General features: G+C 49.0%; 1 protein-coding gene across 1 annotated transcript in view; it reads right to left on the bottom strand.

The window, feature by feature from the left end:
* Positions 1-15,484, bottom strand: part of Duox1 (dual oxidase 1) — a 33,998-nt gene continuing 18,514 nt past the window's right edge. The window contains exons 20-33 of the mRNA XM_052183425.1: positions 15,268-15,443; positions 12,987-13,056; positions 12,476-12,601; positions 11,214-11,392; positions 10,837-11,067; positions 10,226-10,325; positions 9,967-10,016; positions 8,319-8,446; positions 4,008-4,161; positions 3,413-3,645; positions 3,014-3,172; positions 1,591-1,746; positions 1,368-1,496; positions 1-709 (exon numbers count right to left, since the gene is read on the bottom strand). Coding sequence (XP_052039385.1) covers positions 587-709; positions 1,368-1,496; positions 1,591-1,746; positions 3,014-3,172; positions 3,413-3,645; positions 4,008-4,161; positions 8,319-8,446; positions 9,967-10,016; positions 10,226-10,325; positions 10,837-11,067; positions 11,214-11,392; positions 12,476-12,601; positions 12,987-13,056; positions 15,268-15,443 — 2,014 coding nt within the window. The 3' untranslated portion in view covers positions 1-586. The remainder of the gene's footprint in view (positions 710-1,367; positions 1,497-1,590; positions 1,747-3,013; positions 3,173-3,412; positions 3,646-4,007; positions 4,162-8,318; positions 8,447-9,966; positions 10,017-10,225; positions 10,326-10,836; positions 11,068-11,213; positions 11,393-12,475; positions 12,602-12,986; positions 13,057-15,267; positions 15,444-15,484) is intronic.

Below are 15,484 nucleotides of genomic sequence, written 5' to 3'. Positions count from 1 at the left end.
GCACTGTTTATTTGCAAAAGAGACTACTAGAAGGGGGAGATCGGTCTGAGAGGCACTGCTCCAGGCGGTTAGTGGGCACAGAAGGCCTGACTACATTTTAAAATTTGAGAGGATCAGTTGTTCAGTTAGGCTGGTCCTGAGGATTTCTGTAAGTTGCCCCTGGCTACTCTAAGACATCTCCTAACCATTTTGAAGAGAGGAAGAACACACACAGAGAGAGAACAGGACTCAAAGATGCCAGCGTCCATACTATCAGTCATCCTCAGACTCGTTACCTACACAAACTTGACAGGTTGTCTACTGCCAAGTTTTTGCTTAATTCTCACTTGGTCCCAACCCCAAAGCTTCCCTACTTCTGAACCTATAGTTCTTAAACAGTGCTCCTTCGACAAGCTCAAGACACATTCTGGCCCTAGAGTTCTCTGAGCCCACACATGCTGCCTGAGCATGGCTACCTGGACCAAGTTGGCAGGTGGGAAGGGCCTAGGCTGGGGCAGCCAGAAATGAAGAGTACTGGGTTAAGGCACAGGTCAAAGCCCCTGCTGTCCCGCAGGGCAGTAGTGGGCATAGTTGCTGGGCAGGAGGCCTAGAAGTTCTCATAATGGTGAGAGAAATGAGTCCTGTCCTGCCTGTTGATGAGCTGACAGGCTTTCTCCACATTCTTGGTCATGCCAGGGGGACCACAGCTAAATACTCCAATCTTTCGGACCTGTTGGAGGAGGAAGAGCCAAAGATGAACATATTTACCGGTAGAGCTGGATCAGTATTCAAACCGATAGCCAGGTTCACGTTTCTGGTACAGGCTAGCTTTTTGGTCCAGTTAACGACCACCCAGTGTTCACATTGAAGATTTATTTTGTACCATGTATGGTGAGGGCTGGCTCACTGTAAGTCTAGCTCAACTTTGTAAGTGCTAGGTCAGTGTAAAAGGACGAACTGAATCAATGTTCACATTTAGGGACAACTTGGTGTATAGGATGTCTGTGGTCAGCCCACTCACTGGTCATGGTGAAAATTAGTTCCACATCCAGGGGAAGAGTTGGCTTGGTATTAATGGTGAGTACAGTCCTGATGGTATAGTAAGGAATCCTTCTATTGTTGAGCTCTTCTGTTTGGCGGATAAACTTAGGCTTCCAAGTTGGCAAATCTCTATTCCCTGCATCCATCCATCCATCCTTCTGTCCTTCCTTCCTTCCCACCTTAGGGTGGCCCTCCATCTATGTTTCTCCAGCCTGTTACTTACAAATCTCCAAAGAGATGGATTCTCAGCGTGAGCGATTGTTTTCCTTGATAGAGTAGGATTGAGAGCTTTGCTCAGCCCCCAAATGACCAAAGGAGTCGAGAACTAAGATATGAAGCTGACTTACTTGGGGGTGAACTTCCTGCAGAGAGTTGAAAAAGGGCTCAAAGGGAGGGCGGCCAAAGTGGGTGACAGAGCGCAGGCCGGTGAACAAACTCCTATTCAGCACCTTCTGGAAGTGCCGCTCACAGATGTACTGGCGAACAAAATGGGGGAGAAAGGTCGCTGCTAGGACCCACCCTTGGCCCTGAGAGTGGCCCACCTGCCATGCCTGGCTGGCCCTGACCTACCAGCATGGTGGTCCTGAGGTCAAACTTCTCAGCCAGCTGAGTAATATAGATGTGCACAGACACCAGGTCCCTGCTGTCATTCTCCTCCACCTCCCGGATGATGTCGGCCAGCCACTCAAACTGCCGCTGAGTCCTTGTCACCCAGATGAAGTAGATCTGAGGACACACACTGGGGCTCAGGGACCGCCCAGCTTGGCTTCCCTGCAGGTCTTGGATCTCAACATGGAATTCTGACCTTAGCTAGTCTGTTCCTGTCCCTAGACCACCTAGGAAATAGAATGTACAGGAAGTAGGGCCAGTTCCAGGCAGTGGTGGCGCACGCCTGTAATCCCAGCACTTGGAAGGCAGAGGCAGGCAGGTTTCTGAATTCAAGGCCCACCTGGTCTACAGAGTGAGTTCCAGGGCAGCCAGGGCTACACAGAGAAACCCTGTCTCAAAACACCCCCCCCCCCAAAAAAAAAGAAAAAAAAAGGAAGTAGGGCCAGCTTCAATACAGAGATATATTGCCCTTGGACAGAGAGAGGTGGGAGTGAGAGGCAGTCTCACCAAAGAGCCTTCCACCACTGAGCTGAAGGTCTGTCAGGTCCAAGGTAGCTTCCTCAAGCCAAGCCCATGAGCAGCTGCCTAGAGGCAGAACTTTTGAGCTCAAAGGCCTTTCATAGAGCTGCCACCTGGGGATCCTTAGCTGCCTGAAATATGATTTTAAAAAAAGCCTCCCCCCCCCCGCCCCCCAGGGAGCCAACTTAAGCTTTCAAGAGGTAAGCCAGGTGCTGCAAGTGAAGGGATTGAAGAGCTGGCCCTGGATAACGACAGGAAAGGAGCTGTCCCCTTCAGAGTGAAGGCAGCATGTAGGCTGGGCCTCTGCCTGCTGCATTCCAGCACCCCTGATTCACCCGCCAGGCCCAGAGAGACAAGCAGGAGCCTGCCACTGGGTCAGAATTACAGAAAAGGGGGCCTGTGTGCAGGGGGCCTGAAGCCTTGGCTATGTTGCTAGGGTCAGCCCACCTGCAAGTCCTACCTTGGCACCTCCCCTGGATCCGGAGACCTAAGCCAGTTTTACTTGTGCCCCACCCAAAGGTTGCCCTTCCCTCTCCCAGCCAGCTCTCCAAGGGCTGGCCTCTTCTGGATGAGGGAATGCAGTTTCGTTGCTTGCTTGTTTTGTTTTACCTTCCTTCAGCCCTTCCTGGAGAGACTCCCACAAGGAGCTCCTGTGTGGGCACTCCTGTGAAGGAGCTCTTGGAAACTGGGTGGGGGCCTACAGACATCAGTATACCAATTCTGCCTGTCACCAGGACAACCTGGCATCTTTCCAACACACTGCCCCTCCCGGGTTTCAGACAGACTTGTCTTTGCCCAGATATCAGAGACAAGACCGGAGGCAGGAGACTCAGTCATTGTTAGGTGAACAGGGGCTGGCACTCACCTTCTTACAGAACACCTGGCAGCTGACTGATGACTTGAAAACCAGGTCTTTGAGGATGGAGGCAAAAGGGGTGACTCCAATGCCCCCTCCTACCAGCACTGACACCTCAAACTTATGCCATTCCTGGTGGCCCTCTCCAAAAGGTCCATCGAGGTACAGCTGTAGGGAGTGCAGTGGTTTTTAAATTCAGCTTGGTCATCATTCTGAAGCCACAAGTGGAAACAGTAGGCAAGGATAGGAAGTTATATGACATCAGGAAAAATACAGGGCGGGGTTGGCTCTGTGTCTTTTTCTGGGACAGCGAGTCTCTGGATTGTGGAGGGGGGCAGTACAATGGGGAGCCTGGGGTACTGGGGGGAATAGAAGAGTGAATAGATAATAGGCCTGAGGTCAGGGTACCTTAGGGTATCTGGCACAGGTGTCACCCGTTGGGGGTGAGTAGATCTCCCTGAGGCGGGTGGTCCAGGGTCCAGCTGCCCGGATGTGCAGACTGAGCGTGTCCTCGTGGGGTGCAGAGGTCAGCGTGAAAGGGTGGTACTCAGTGGTTCCCAGAGCCAGGCATGCAATCCGAACCCACTGCCCTGACTTATACTCAAAGCCCTGGGGCCTCTGGAACCGCAGGTGGGTCACTCCTGGGAAGGGATGATGCAAGAGACGGTTGCCTTGGATCCAGCAACAATATGGTCTCCAGAAGTTCTCCAACCTCAACTCTGATAGCAAATAGACACTCCTTTATAGAGCCTTGCCTTGAGGAGGAGCTGGAGCAGGCACAGGGCAAGAGGAAGCCTGGCCCAGTCTCCTCCATTGCCTGTCTTAAGCAGGGCCTAATCTTCTAGCAAAGAACATTTCTCATCGAATCACTCCTCCCAATGACTCCAGGCCCCTTCCGCCTCCACTGGGCAAGGCCATAGACTGGAGTGGTCCAGGGGCTGTCCGTGCCCTGTCAGTTGCCTTGGTAGCCAAGCTGGTTCCCTCACAACCTCCAGGCTTGTACCTGAAGGCAGCAGCTCCGCCTTCACTACGCTGATCTCCACCTTCTTCCGGCTCAGGCTCACCAGCTTGTCCCCCACGTAAATAATCGCAGGGACCAGGAAGAAGATGTGGAATCGGGGCATCTGGATCAGAGCAAAGCTGCCGTGGATGATGAGCTACACAGACGAAAGAATATGGCTCAGACACAGAGGTGCACACAACAGACCGTGGTGCCAGCTTTGGCCCTTAGACCCTATGAACTTCCCACTGGGGCATCCAGTCCCCACCTCACTATCTAGGTTCTAAAACAACCACTGCAACCTCCATCCTCCAAAGCATTCCAAAGGAATACTACCATCCTAGACATAGCCAAGTTGACTCCCACCTGGACAGGTGGAATATCTAGCGTGTGTATTGGGGAGGGGGCTGATCTCAGATGTAGTCTATGCTGACCTTGAGTTTGTGATGATCCTCCTGCCTCAGCCTTCTGAGTGCAGGATTTACAAGCCTGTGTCAACACACCTGGCCAATGTGACTTTTTGAAGTTTTTTTTTAATCATGCCTTTGTCTAAAGAGCCTTAGTCAACTTCCCATTATACCCTCTGGCCTTGTAGCACTCTGACTTCTAGAACCATACTGGCTGGTTTTTCCTCCCTGTTCCTCAAATACAAGTCTTTTGAGTTCGGAATCTTTGCACTTACAGGGCTAAGGGGAGGAAGCCTGGGCTTCCTACTCCTAGTTCTTCCCATGGCCACTTCCATCCCCATTGCCAAGTTTCAGCAGAAATGGTGCCTCCTCGGCCTTATGTCAGTCACATCATCTCCTTGTTAACTTAACCTGCCATCATCCATAATCAGACTCATTCCCATGCATATCATTGTCTTGATTGGAGGCAGGGACTGTGCTAGCATCGTTTTGGTTCTTTGTGGTACCTGCTGGGTACACACGTAGTACTCGGTAATGGCTAGGAAGAGGACGTCCTGTTTATCCCACCTTTGGGTGGCTAAGAACACATAACTAGTCTCTCTTTTCCATGAAATAACCTGACAGACCGTAACCACCCCACCCAGGATTCTCTCTTTTCCTCTCTTTTGCTCTCTAGGCTTTAAGCCTAGAGACTTAGCTAGATAAGTGTTTACCACAGAGCTACATCTAAGCTCTTTTCTTACTTTTATTTTAAGGAAGTCTTTAAGAAAGGCTAGCCTTGAACTCACTCTCTAGACCAGGCAGGCTCTGAACTTACAGTAGCTGGTAGCCGGGACTACAGGCTACCATACCCTACTTCAAGGTTTTCTTTAAGGTCATGCCTGCTGGACCCCCAATCACGGGTGTGGTCTAAGCTTAGTTTCCTCACCTCTGCTCTTGACTTTCTGTTTTCCCCCATGTCCCTGGGCTCTGATAACAATTCTGCCTTATCGGCCACCGCCACATGTCACCAGCATGTCTGGCTGCTACCTAAGCCCTTAGTCCCTGAATAGTCTGTCACATTTCCCACCCTACATCTGTGTGCATGCCTGCCCTTCTACCTGGATTGCTCTTCAGTTCCCACTCAGCCTTCTCACTGTTCAGCTCTCTCTTCTAAAGCTGTGGCCTGAGTTGCCCCATGACCAGTTCAGTGTAAGTAAAACTTTCCTCCATGGTTTTCTATGGCTTACTGTTGGGACAGTGTGTTCAGCAATTCCTTCTGTTTGGTGTCACTGATCTGTGCAGCAAATCCTAAATTCCTGAAGTTGTTTCCAGACACACCAGAAGAGGGCATCAGATACCTTTACAGATGGTTGTGAGCTACCATGTGGTTGCTGGGAATTGAACTCAGGATCTTTGGAAGAGCAATTAGTGCTCTTAACCACTGAGCCATCTCTCCAACCCCCAAATCCTAAATTCCTGAAGCTGAGGTTTAGAGTTGCCATCTGTTGGACCTCCCTCAGAACTAAAACAGAGGAGACCCCTTGGTTGCTATCTGTTTCATTGAAATCAGGTCTCTTGTTCAGGAATTCCTTCTCCAGGAAAGAGGTCCACATTTTTAAAGCTTTCCCCCATGGTGGGGCAGTTCAGTTTCTGAGTTGCTAATTTAGACATTCTTTCTCAGGGCCTGCTCCATACTGGGGTCTTTTGCTTATAACTTTCCTTTCTGCCCAGAGCCAAGTGCCTCCCTCCACCTCCTGTGGTGATAAGATAGCTACTGTATTCCTGATCTCTCTACCCATATAAAAGGTTCTCAATCTGCCAGGCTAGGGATACCCAGCAACCCAGTGATATCTACAACCAGCAATGACCCAGGAAGCAGTCTTGGACGTTAGGGATCAGGTTAGCCACTCTACTAGGTCTTCCCACTAGTTTTATTACCAAGAAACAAGAAACAACATTTTTGTAGCAGAAGCAGTAGGCAGCAGGCTAGGGTTCCACACATTATTGGATAGGTGGGAAATTAGTGGGAAGGGAGGAAATTAGTTAGCCACAGCTCCCAGAGGAGGGAGAGATTCTTTGGAAATAAACATCAGCAGTTCTAGGAAATATCCTAAGCCAAGCCAGATAGTTATTTCAAAATCATGAAATAATTGCTTGCTGAGCCACAGGCAAGTTGTGTGTGTGTCTGTGTGTGTGTGTGTGTGTGTCCCAGCTATTAGTGAGGACAGAGCTGCATCTGGGATGAGGGGGATGGATAACAGGATCAAGCCACACCCAGGCAGTGGTACATTCTTATTCTTCATCTCAGAACAAAGGAGATCCCTGTATGCTGCTCGATTAGGAAATAAACATGCCAGTCATCAGGGCCTGGGCTCTTTGAATGCTAGCAGCCAAGCCATCAATCACCAAGTAGGAACAGTGGAGGCCTTCAGACCCGTGTACCTGAGGAAGTATTCCCCTTTGGGGAATACTGTGTACCTGAGGAAGGCGGGCAATCTGAGTAAATAGCACAGGGACCCAGCTCAGAGTCTGCTCAGGAGTTGAGGTAGATCAGCTGATGACAACACAGTGGAGGGTGAAGGGATCAGGAGAGGAGAGGGAACGTGAAGGAAAGAAGACCATGTGTTGAGAAGGAAACAGTATAGGTATGTAAGAATAGCAATGGTAGAATCCAGCCTCTGCTTGGACCTGCTCTCACAGATCCTGTCAGGCATTGTCTCTGAGTCCTGAGTTAGCTGACAAGCCAGTGTCAGGACATCTCCTGGGAGAGTGAGTCTAATCAAAGGAATGCCACATCTGATCTCTGCTCCCTTCTCTCCCTCTTTCTGGCTGCAGGTTTTTGGTGTAACTCTCCCCTATCTTCAAAGGGTGTAAGAGATCCTCCCTTCCTCTGTTCCCTAGCCTCTGACTGTCTTCAAAGACCCAAGCCATTCTGTCTCTGGTGTCAGGACCTGAACTCTCTTCTTGGAGCCCAGATCATAAGCGCCCCTGTCTGTCTGTCTGTCTGTGTGTCCATGGTGTTGATAACACTTCAGATAAGCTCCTTATCCTCCAGTAATCCACCTCAGCGTCCTCTTGAACCACTTGCTCCATCCCAACTCTAACAAGGTAGAGTCTTTATTTTTTTGGGGGGGGTGTTGTTGTTTTTGTTTTTTCTGTTTTGTTTTTTTGTTGTTGTTTTGGTTTGGTTTTTTGGTTTTTTGGATTTGTTTTGTTTTTTGTTTTTTTGTTTTTTGTTTTGTTTTGTTTTTTTGTTTTTTTGTTTTTTTTGAGACAGGATTTCGCTGTATAGCCCTGGCTGTCCTGGAACTCACTCTGTAGACCAGGCTGGCCTCGAACTCAGAAATCCACCTGCCTCTGCCTCCCAGAGTGCTGGGATTACAGGCCTGTGCCACCACCACCTGGCCAATAAGGTGGAGTCTTAAAGTTCATCTTATCAACAATTTGGCTGGTGTTTTGAGTGACCTCATTAACTTTACAAGTGTTGTTTGGCTAGATGATGCGGCTAATGCTTTCTCAGATGAGATCAGAACAGAATAGAACCATTTAAACTTTCTCCAAAAGAATAATTCTTCCTTGAGGTACAAGAAGTCTCCCCTGAAACCAAAAACCAGCCACTCAAAAGTAGAGAACTGGAAAGAAATGGTGTGGGGAAGTCTGTGAGGATTGTGGATGAGCCTGGCAGAGCTACTACTGAAGAATAAAAAAACCACAGAAAGGAGAGAATCTTCTAAGAGCCACATAATGGGGTCAAACCTACTGGAGAGCCCCACTCTATAATTTCCATCTTTGTAGCGGGATGTGGAGAAATGAATACTTGAAATAACTTTTAGGGGATGGAAAACCAAGGTCCCAGCTTTCATGGCCTCCCGAGGAATGTCTTTCACACACCCCAAAGGCCTGGACCACAGCCTAAAGTCCTCACCAGGATGTAGAGAAAAATGTAGAGGTGGTGGGTCAGCCAGAAGCCCCGGAAACTGCGGCGGCGGAAGTGGTGGGAGGCGAAGACGTACATGATGGCCAGGGCCAGTAGCAAGAGGACCCCAGTGAGACCTAAGGAGGACAGGAGGCAAAAGACTGAGAGCCAGTGCAGTGTGGAGGGGTGCCCTGGGGTTTTCAGTCATGTCCCTCTCTACGCCTCTCTTTGAACTAGAGGGGTAATAAAGTGGTCTTGAACTTAAGTACACCCAGATCACAGGCACAGTTTGATTCAACAGAGCCTATTCATCTTCTATAGCTTTCCGCCTGTGTCATCACTCTTTCAATTTAAATGTCACCCCTTTTCTTGACCCTCAGGTCCTAAAGAACAAGAACCACACTAGGCTGTCTCACCACTGATCCTCTGCTGCTAGGCCTGGCACACTGCAGGCTTTGTATAAATGTGTACTGAATGAATTGAATACACAGCCATCTCTAGATGAGACATGAGGAATGTCAGGCTGTGTCCCCATGGTGTCAGAACTGCACCAACCCATTGGTTTTCATAGGACTTGACATGGACGCTAAACCAATTTGTGCATGGGACCCTACTAACCCAGCAAATTGCCAGAGTTCTCTGTTCAGCCTGGAGTTGGTAGGAAGCCCCATCCTCTTTCATGGAGGACCCCATATCAGGGGTACAGAGAGGGTGATACTGGAGCCAGAATGGGGGTATAGAAGCTCAGAATACCCTCCAGTGATCAAGGAGGAGAAAGGCAGTAATTAGGAAGATTAGAGCCCTGATGTGTGGAAAAGCAAAGGTTAAGAGGGGATTGAACCACAGCCTGTAAACTTGTGAGTAGAGAGAGGAGCATAAATACAGTCTTATCCACCAAATCCCAGCGCACCAAAGTCAGCAAGCGCCCTCTGAAGTTCAAAGCAGTAGGATTACCAAAAAAAAAAAAAAAACCCTGCTGTATTTCACAGAGCATGCATAGAAAACATATTACCCCCAAGAGGAGACAGACTGAAATATAAATAGGTTTAGGACAAGTCTTAATAGATTCACAGCTATTAGCTCTGAAATGGGTGATTGTGGGAAGCTAGGAATATGCTCTCCCCCTCCCCCATGACCCTAGTTAAATCTTATGGTGTGGGTAGGGACTTCTGTCTGGTTTGATAAAAAGCCAAGTCCTTCTCCCATGCAGCTGGCACACAGCATTCCTCAAAGCAAACATCATGACAGGTCTATGTATTATGAATATTATGACAAGTATATGCATTATGAATATTATGACAGGTATAGGTATTATGAATATTATGACGGGTATATGTATTATGAATATTATGACGGGTATATGTATTATGAATATTATGACAGGTATAGGTATTATGAAAAGGGACCTACTCCTAATCCCCCTGAGAACTGGTCCAGATTGGAGGCCAGTTAGCCCTTTCTAGGGAGGAACTAGTTCAAGGATGAGGGAGTTATAATACTGACAAGCTAAGTCTTTCTACCAAGGAGTGATCTCAGGGACAGAGGGCAGAGCCTGGCTCACTGTAAGAGTTGAGTAAGTTTAGCCGTTCAGTGACAGAACCCAGAGCCTGGAGTTTGGAGTGATGCCTAGACACTGATATAAGGGAAGGGCTCTCACCTGGCACAGTCTGGAAGAACCACCAGTAATACTTCTGAGGAAACTCCGACCTGTGCAGAAAACATAGCGAAGTCGTGAGTTGAGGTCTCTGGGACCTCTCCCAGAATTCCCAGAGGAGCAGCACAACCTAGGCACTGGTCTCTGCGTCTGCCAATGGCTCAGCTTGGTCATTGTCGCTTTCTCCCAGAAAGTGACACTGTCCTCTAGGCCAAGAAGATTTATACTCTCCCTTCAAGAAATTCACTCCTCACACACTTACCCATCATCATGGAAGAGTCCAGGGAAGAGGCAAGAGAGGACACTGAGTGGACTGATGGAGAACAGGTACACATTCACTGCGTGGCCAGCACTGTGTAAGACTAAGAAAGACCAGACAAGGTGGTGAGGCCAGGGACAGCCCAGTGAGGGTGCACAACACATTCAAGTGCCAAACAGGGCAGATTGAAACAGCATCTTTGGGGGCGGGGCAGCTGAGCTGTAATCAACCCCCCTTTCCTTCCCCATTCTACCAACACAGCCACACGTCTGAAATTATACCACTGGAAGCACATTCCTTTGGTTTCTTTCACAGATCTGTTTTAAAACATAAGAACTAGGAAAGCAATCATTTGTATCCTAGTGCTAGAGTCTTGGTACGTGTCAGAAGGTGGGGCAGGGATGCCCTTGCAGGAAATGCAGGAAAAGCCATTCAGGGAAGGGCAGACTCCTAGGCTCCAGTCCATCCCACAGCCCAGGAACTCCATCCTCATGGAGAAGGCCACCAATCGACATTAAAGTTAGTGCAGATGAATGTGAGGGAGGAGCCTAAGAGGAGGGGAAGCCAGCAAGGTTTGCACCAAGAGAACCCCAGAGCAGCAGCCCCGCCCCTGCCTGTGAGGATGATGGCCGTGGAGGCGATGAGCCGATGGAAGTCCACAGCGGCATCGAAGGGAATGTAGCGGTTGAGGAAGGTCTCCCGCAAGAAGGTGATGAGGTTGCGGCACATGGTGAGCAGAATGTAGGAAAACATGAAGGAGACACTGGCCGCCGTGCCCCGGGACAAGATGATGCCCACACGGGTGGTATCGGTGATGCCGCTGTGGTGTGCCTCAAACGCATAGTCTGTGGAAGGGAAACAGTGAGGCTGTAGGCGACGCTATTGTCCTTTACTGCAGCCTGCCCTTCCCCCAACCCTACATCGGAATGTGTGTCACTCACAACAGGCCCCAGCTCCCAGCCCCAGACTTGCGGTATGTGATGTCACTCACAGTAGGCTCTCTCCAGGAAGAGCGCCCCAGTGATGGCGTAGAACACCGCCACACAGCCAATGTGGCGCCTGTAATTCTCAATAAAGCGCTTGAACTGCTGCACCGTTTGGTGGCGGCGGCTGCGTTGAAACTTCTCTCGGTGTGCCTCAGTGAACAGTAAGGGCTGGAATGAAGTTACCCTGGGAGAGAGGGAGCCTTTGGCCTGTGAGACTCAATACAGTGGAAACCTGCTACCCCAAGCGGGAGCCTCTAAGGGACAGCCTGGGGAGAACAGAGAACCCTCTTGCAGCAGGGTTCAGACCCAAAGGCTTTGCCCCCACTGTCTAAGTGAGGGCTGACTTCCAAGTAGTTATTTCAGCTCTGGGGATACACTCCATCTACAGCAGGGTCCATTCACAGACGGTCCCTTCCCCTCCCTGTTTAGTAGTTCCTACCAGACACCCACAGTGAGGCTTTAGAAGGCTCAAGAGGCCTGTCACAGTTTGCATTAGTAGTTAACTTGACACACCTGGTATCTGATTGGCACACTTGTGGGGCATGTTTTTCTTAATTGATGTCAGCAGACCCAGCCAAGCGAGGGCAGTGCCCTCCCTAGGCAGGTGAGCCTAGACTGTATAAGGAAGGTAGCTGAACAAGCCAGAGGAAGCCAGCCAGTAGTCCTTTGTGGTTCCTGCTTCAAGCTCCTGCCTTAGCACTCTATACTCTATGACATATTATAACCCTATACTCTGATATATTGTAACCCTATACTCTATGATAGATTGTAACCCTATACTCTATGATATATTGTAACCCTATACTCTATGATAGATTGTAACCCTATACTCTATGATATATTGTAACCCTATACTCTATGATATATTATAACCCTATACTCTATGATATATTGTAACCCTACACTCTATGATAGATTGTAACCCTATACTCTATGATAGATTGTAACCCATCTATCATAGAGTATAACCATAAGCCCCTTTCTCCCCAAGTTGCTTGTGGTCATGGTTTTATCCTAGCAATAAAAAGCTAGTTAGGGCAGGGCCTCTATGAAGGCTCTCCTGACTTCCCAGGCAGAGAGAAAAAACAGCCTTGAGTTTCCCTTGCCCTTCCTACTATTCCAATATTCATCATTATGGTATACCAGACTCACTGTGCAAAAGGCATTCTGGGGCAGAGAGTATTTATCTGCCAACAAAGTAGAGTGCCCCAAGCCACGCAATGGATTGCTGAAGGGTGCGTGGACTTTAGGGGCACAGCAGGCATACTTTTTGCCAAACCTCCGTCGAATCTCTTGAGGTGGGTCTGTGTCTACGGGGCACTGCAGTCTCTGTGGTGATGCCGTGGTCTTCACGTTGTTTCGGGCACAGTGGGCGCTCATTCTGGGTGAAGGACTAAGAAGGAAAGGCACAAGGTACCATCTGACCCCTGCTCTGCCTCCAAACCCTCCACACAGGACAGCAAGATTCCCACAGATAGGCAGACACAGAGCAAGTCCCAGTTGAGGCCTCCATTCATAGCTATGTCCTCTACAAGGATGCTTGGCCCAGGCGGGAAGCAAGCTTTGCCAAAACTCAGCAGGCTCTCTCCTCACCCTGATGAAGGATGTGTCTGTCCACTAGGAGGAAGTGGGGCCCTTTTCTATTTGCATTAACGTGCTACATTGATGTGTGTGTGTGTGTGTGTGTGTGTGTGTGTGTGTGTGTGTGTTAGGGGTGCCCAACCTCAGCCATTCTCTGCAAAATGACAACCACCCAATACATGAAGATGGGAGCTTACCAGATCTTCTCCTGGCTGATGTAGGAGGCTCGCCGACAGAGGTTCTTGATCACTTCCGGCACTTCTACCCCTGGGGTACAGAGCTTGGTTAGGGAACAGCTCAGAGCCTAGAGTCTAGGAGAGCCTGGCTCAAACTGCAGGGTGCCCTTTTTCCTGTAGAAAGGCTTCATTAAAAAGAGATCCTGCCTCCGGGTACCCAGCCTCAGCTCTTGGTTCCCGTGGGAACTGCACTCACCTGTCAGTGATAGATAGCTAGAAGGGAGGTCACTCAAAAGTCTTTCTAGTCTGTGTTTGAAAATGTTCATAATAAAACCCTGGAGACTTCGTCTCATTGTTCTGTCAGGGCTGAACAAAGCAAGGTCGAGCTGCAAATCCAAATTCTTAGGAAGTCTGGAGCCTCCAAGAGGCTTCTAAATTCTGAGCCAACACCAAAGATGTCTTGGATCATGATAAACTGATCTACGTAAGTTCAAGTGCTTAAAGATTTACTTATTTTAGATCTATGTTTGCGGGTGCTTGTATCCATGTATTTATGTGCATCACATGCGTGCCTGATGTTCGACGAGGCCAAATGAGAACACCTGATGCCCTGGAACTTGGTCACAGATGGTTGTGAGCTGTCACATGGTTCCCAGGAACTGAACTGGGGCCCTCTGTAAGAGCTCTTAACCACTGATCCACACCTCTTACTCTAACATTAAGTGTTTAAAACCAAGTACAGGTGGGCAGTGGTGGCGCACACCTTTAATCCAAGCACTTGGGAGGCAAAGGCAGGCAGATTTCTGAGTTGGAGGCCAGCTTGGTCTACAGAGTGAGTTCCAGGACAGCCAGTGCTACACAAAGAAACCCTGTCTTGAAAAGCCAACAACAACAACCAAAAAACAAACAAACAAACAAACAAAAAACCAAAAAACAAAAATAAGTCCAGATATCCAGTCTCCAATTTTCAGTAAACAGCAGATGTGTCGAAATAGTGATGAAGAACAGATTCTGGTGAAAAGGGAGGGGCTGTTTGTAATATTCTTGTGCTTTTTCCGTCATGTGAAATCTTTTTCAAATAAGATCAGAAGAAAACAAGCACAGTGATGATTAAAAGTGAAACAAGACACCACACATAGTTAACCTTCAGCATGATCCTCAGCCCCTGCCTAGTTATCTCAGGGCAGAATACCCCAACGACTGTGTAGCCTGACTCACTTCCGGGTCCCTCCCTGGCCTCTGCCCACCCGCAGGCCCAAGTGCCCTTTGCCTTGCCTTGGCAGGAAAAGCTACAAACCCAACTTTCCTCTTCAGCAGCTCCCCTTGCCCTGAGGCCAGAGGAAGCCTCCTGCAGAAGTCTATCCTCATCTTGCCCAACTAGCTCCTGTCTCTCAGCAATGCTGCCAGCCCCCACTTGTCTCATAATCTGGGAAGGACGGGGTTTGGTCTCAACACGCCCAAGAAGCATCAGGAAGACATTGTGACAGCTCAGGACAGGCCACACACAGACCCCTGCTTGCTCTCTGTCCCTTTCCTCACTGAGACCCTGGCCTCCACCCACGTGAGTCAGACACAGGTAGAGTCAGAAGGAGTAGAAAGAACAAAGGAGTTGGGCCAGGATGTATTCAGCACACGCTTACTGAGCACTTAACCAGGAGATAGGGTGGGAGTTGGGGGACCCAACCCCAAATATACCAGGACCATACAACCCAGCTAAGGAGAACATAACCTGGCCAAATAGAGTTGTAACAAAGAAACATTGTTTCCTCCCTGCTCCAAGCTTAGAGCAGCAAGGGTGGGGTGGCTTTTGCCAGGAGCCAGGAGGAGAACAGTTCCAGTCAACATCTCCTACCAAAGACTTGTGTAGTAGCGCATATCAGTTATCTCAGCACTTTAGAGGCAGAGGCAGGAGGACAGCCACAAGTTCAAGGTCAGCCTACATTGCAAGTTCCCGACTACCCACCATGCACATAGCAAGACTCTTGTCTCAAACAAACAACAAAAAACAAGTCTTCTGCCCCAACCTTACCCCACCCACGGCAGCAACCAGGGTACATCCATAGGCCTAGGCACTTTCATCTTCTTGGGCCCCTTTCCGCATACAGATAAAAATAAATTAGCAATGTTATTTGATAATTGCTTAGGTATAAAAGAGAATATAATCTGCACTAGCTATATTATATATTCATTATTATATTGATTTTTCTTCTTGTTTTTAAATAAAGTGTTTCTGTGGGTTCCTAAAAGTATATAGGAATTATACCCAACAAATAAATCAACCCTGTTGACCAGGCGGCCCCACCTTTGACACAGAGCTGTGTGAATCGGAGATCACTGTCATGATCCCGCAGCATGAAATGGAAGTCCTCCCAGGTCAGCTCCTCCTTATCCTGGAAGCCTGACTCCCGGAACATGGATTCTACCACCTCAGCCAGCTGGGCCTTGGACAGGCAGTTGTTGGAGATCTCGATGAAGGACCTAGGGTTGGAAGCGGGCACCAAGCCCAGACACAAAGGCTC

Source organism: Apodemus sylvaticus, chromosome 5 (assembly GCF_947179515.1).
Source record: "Apodemus sylvaticus chromosome 5, mApoSyl1.1, whole genome shotgun sequence".
Classification (NCBI taxonomy): domain Eukaryota; kingdom Metazoa; phylum Chordata; class Mammalia; order Rodentia; family Muridae; genus Apodemus; species Apodemus sylvaticus.
Note: the sequence above shows the minus strand (reverse complement) of the source record. Positions and strands in the feature narration are given on the sequence as shown.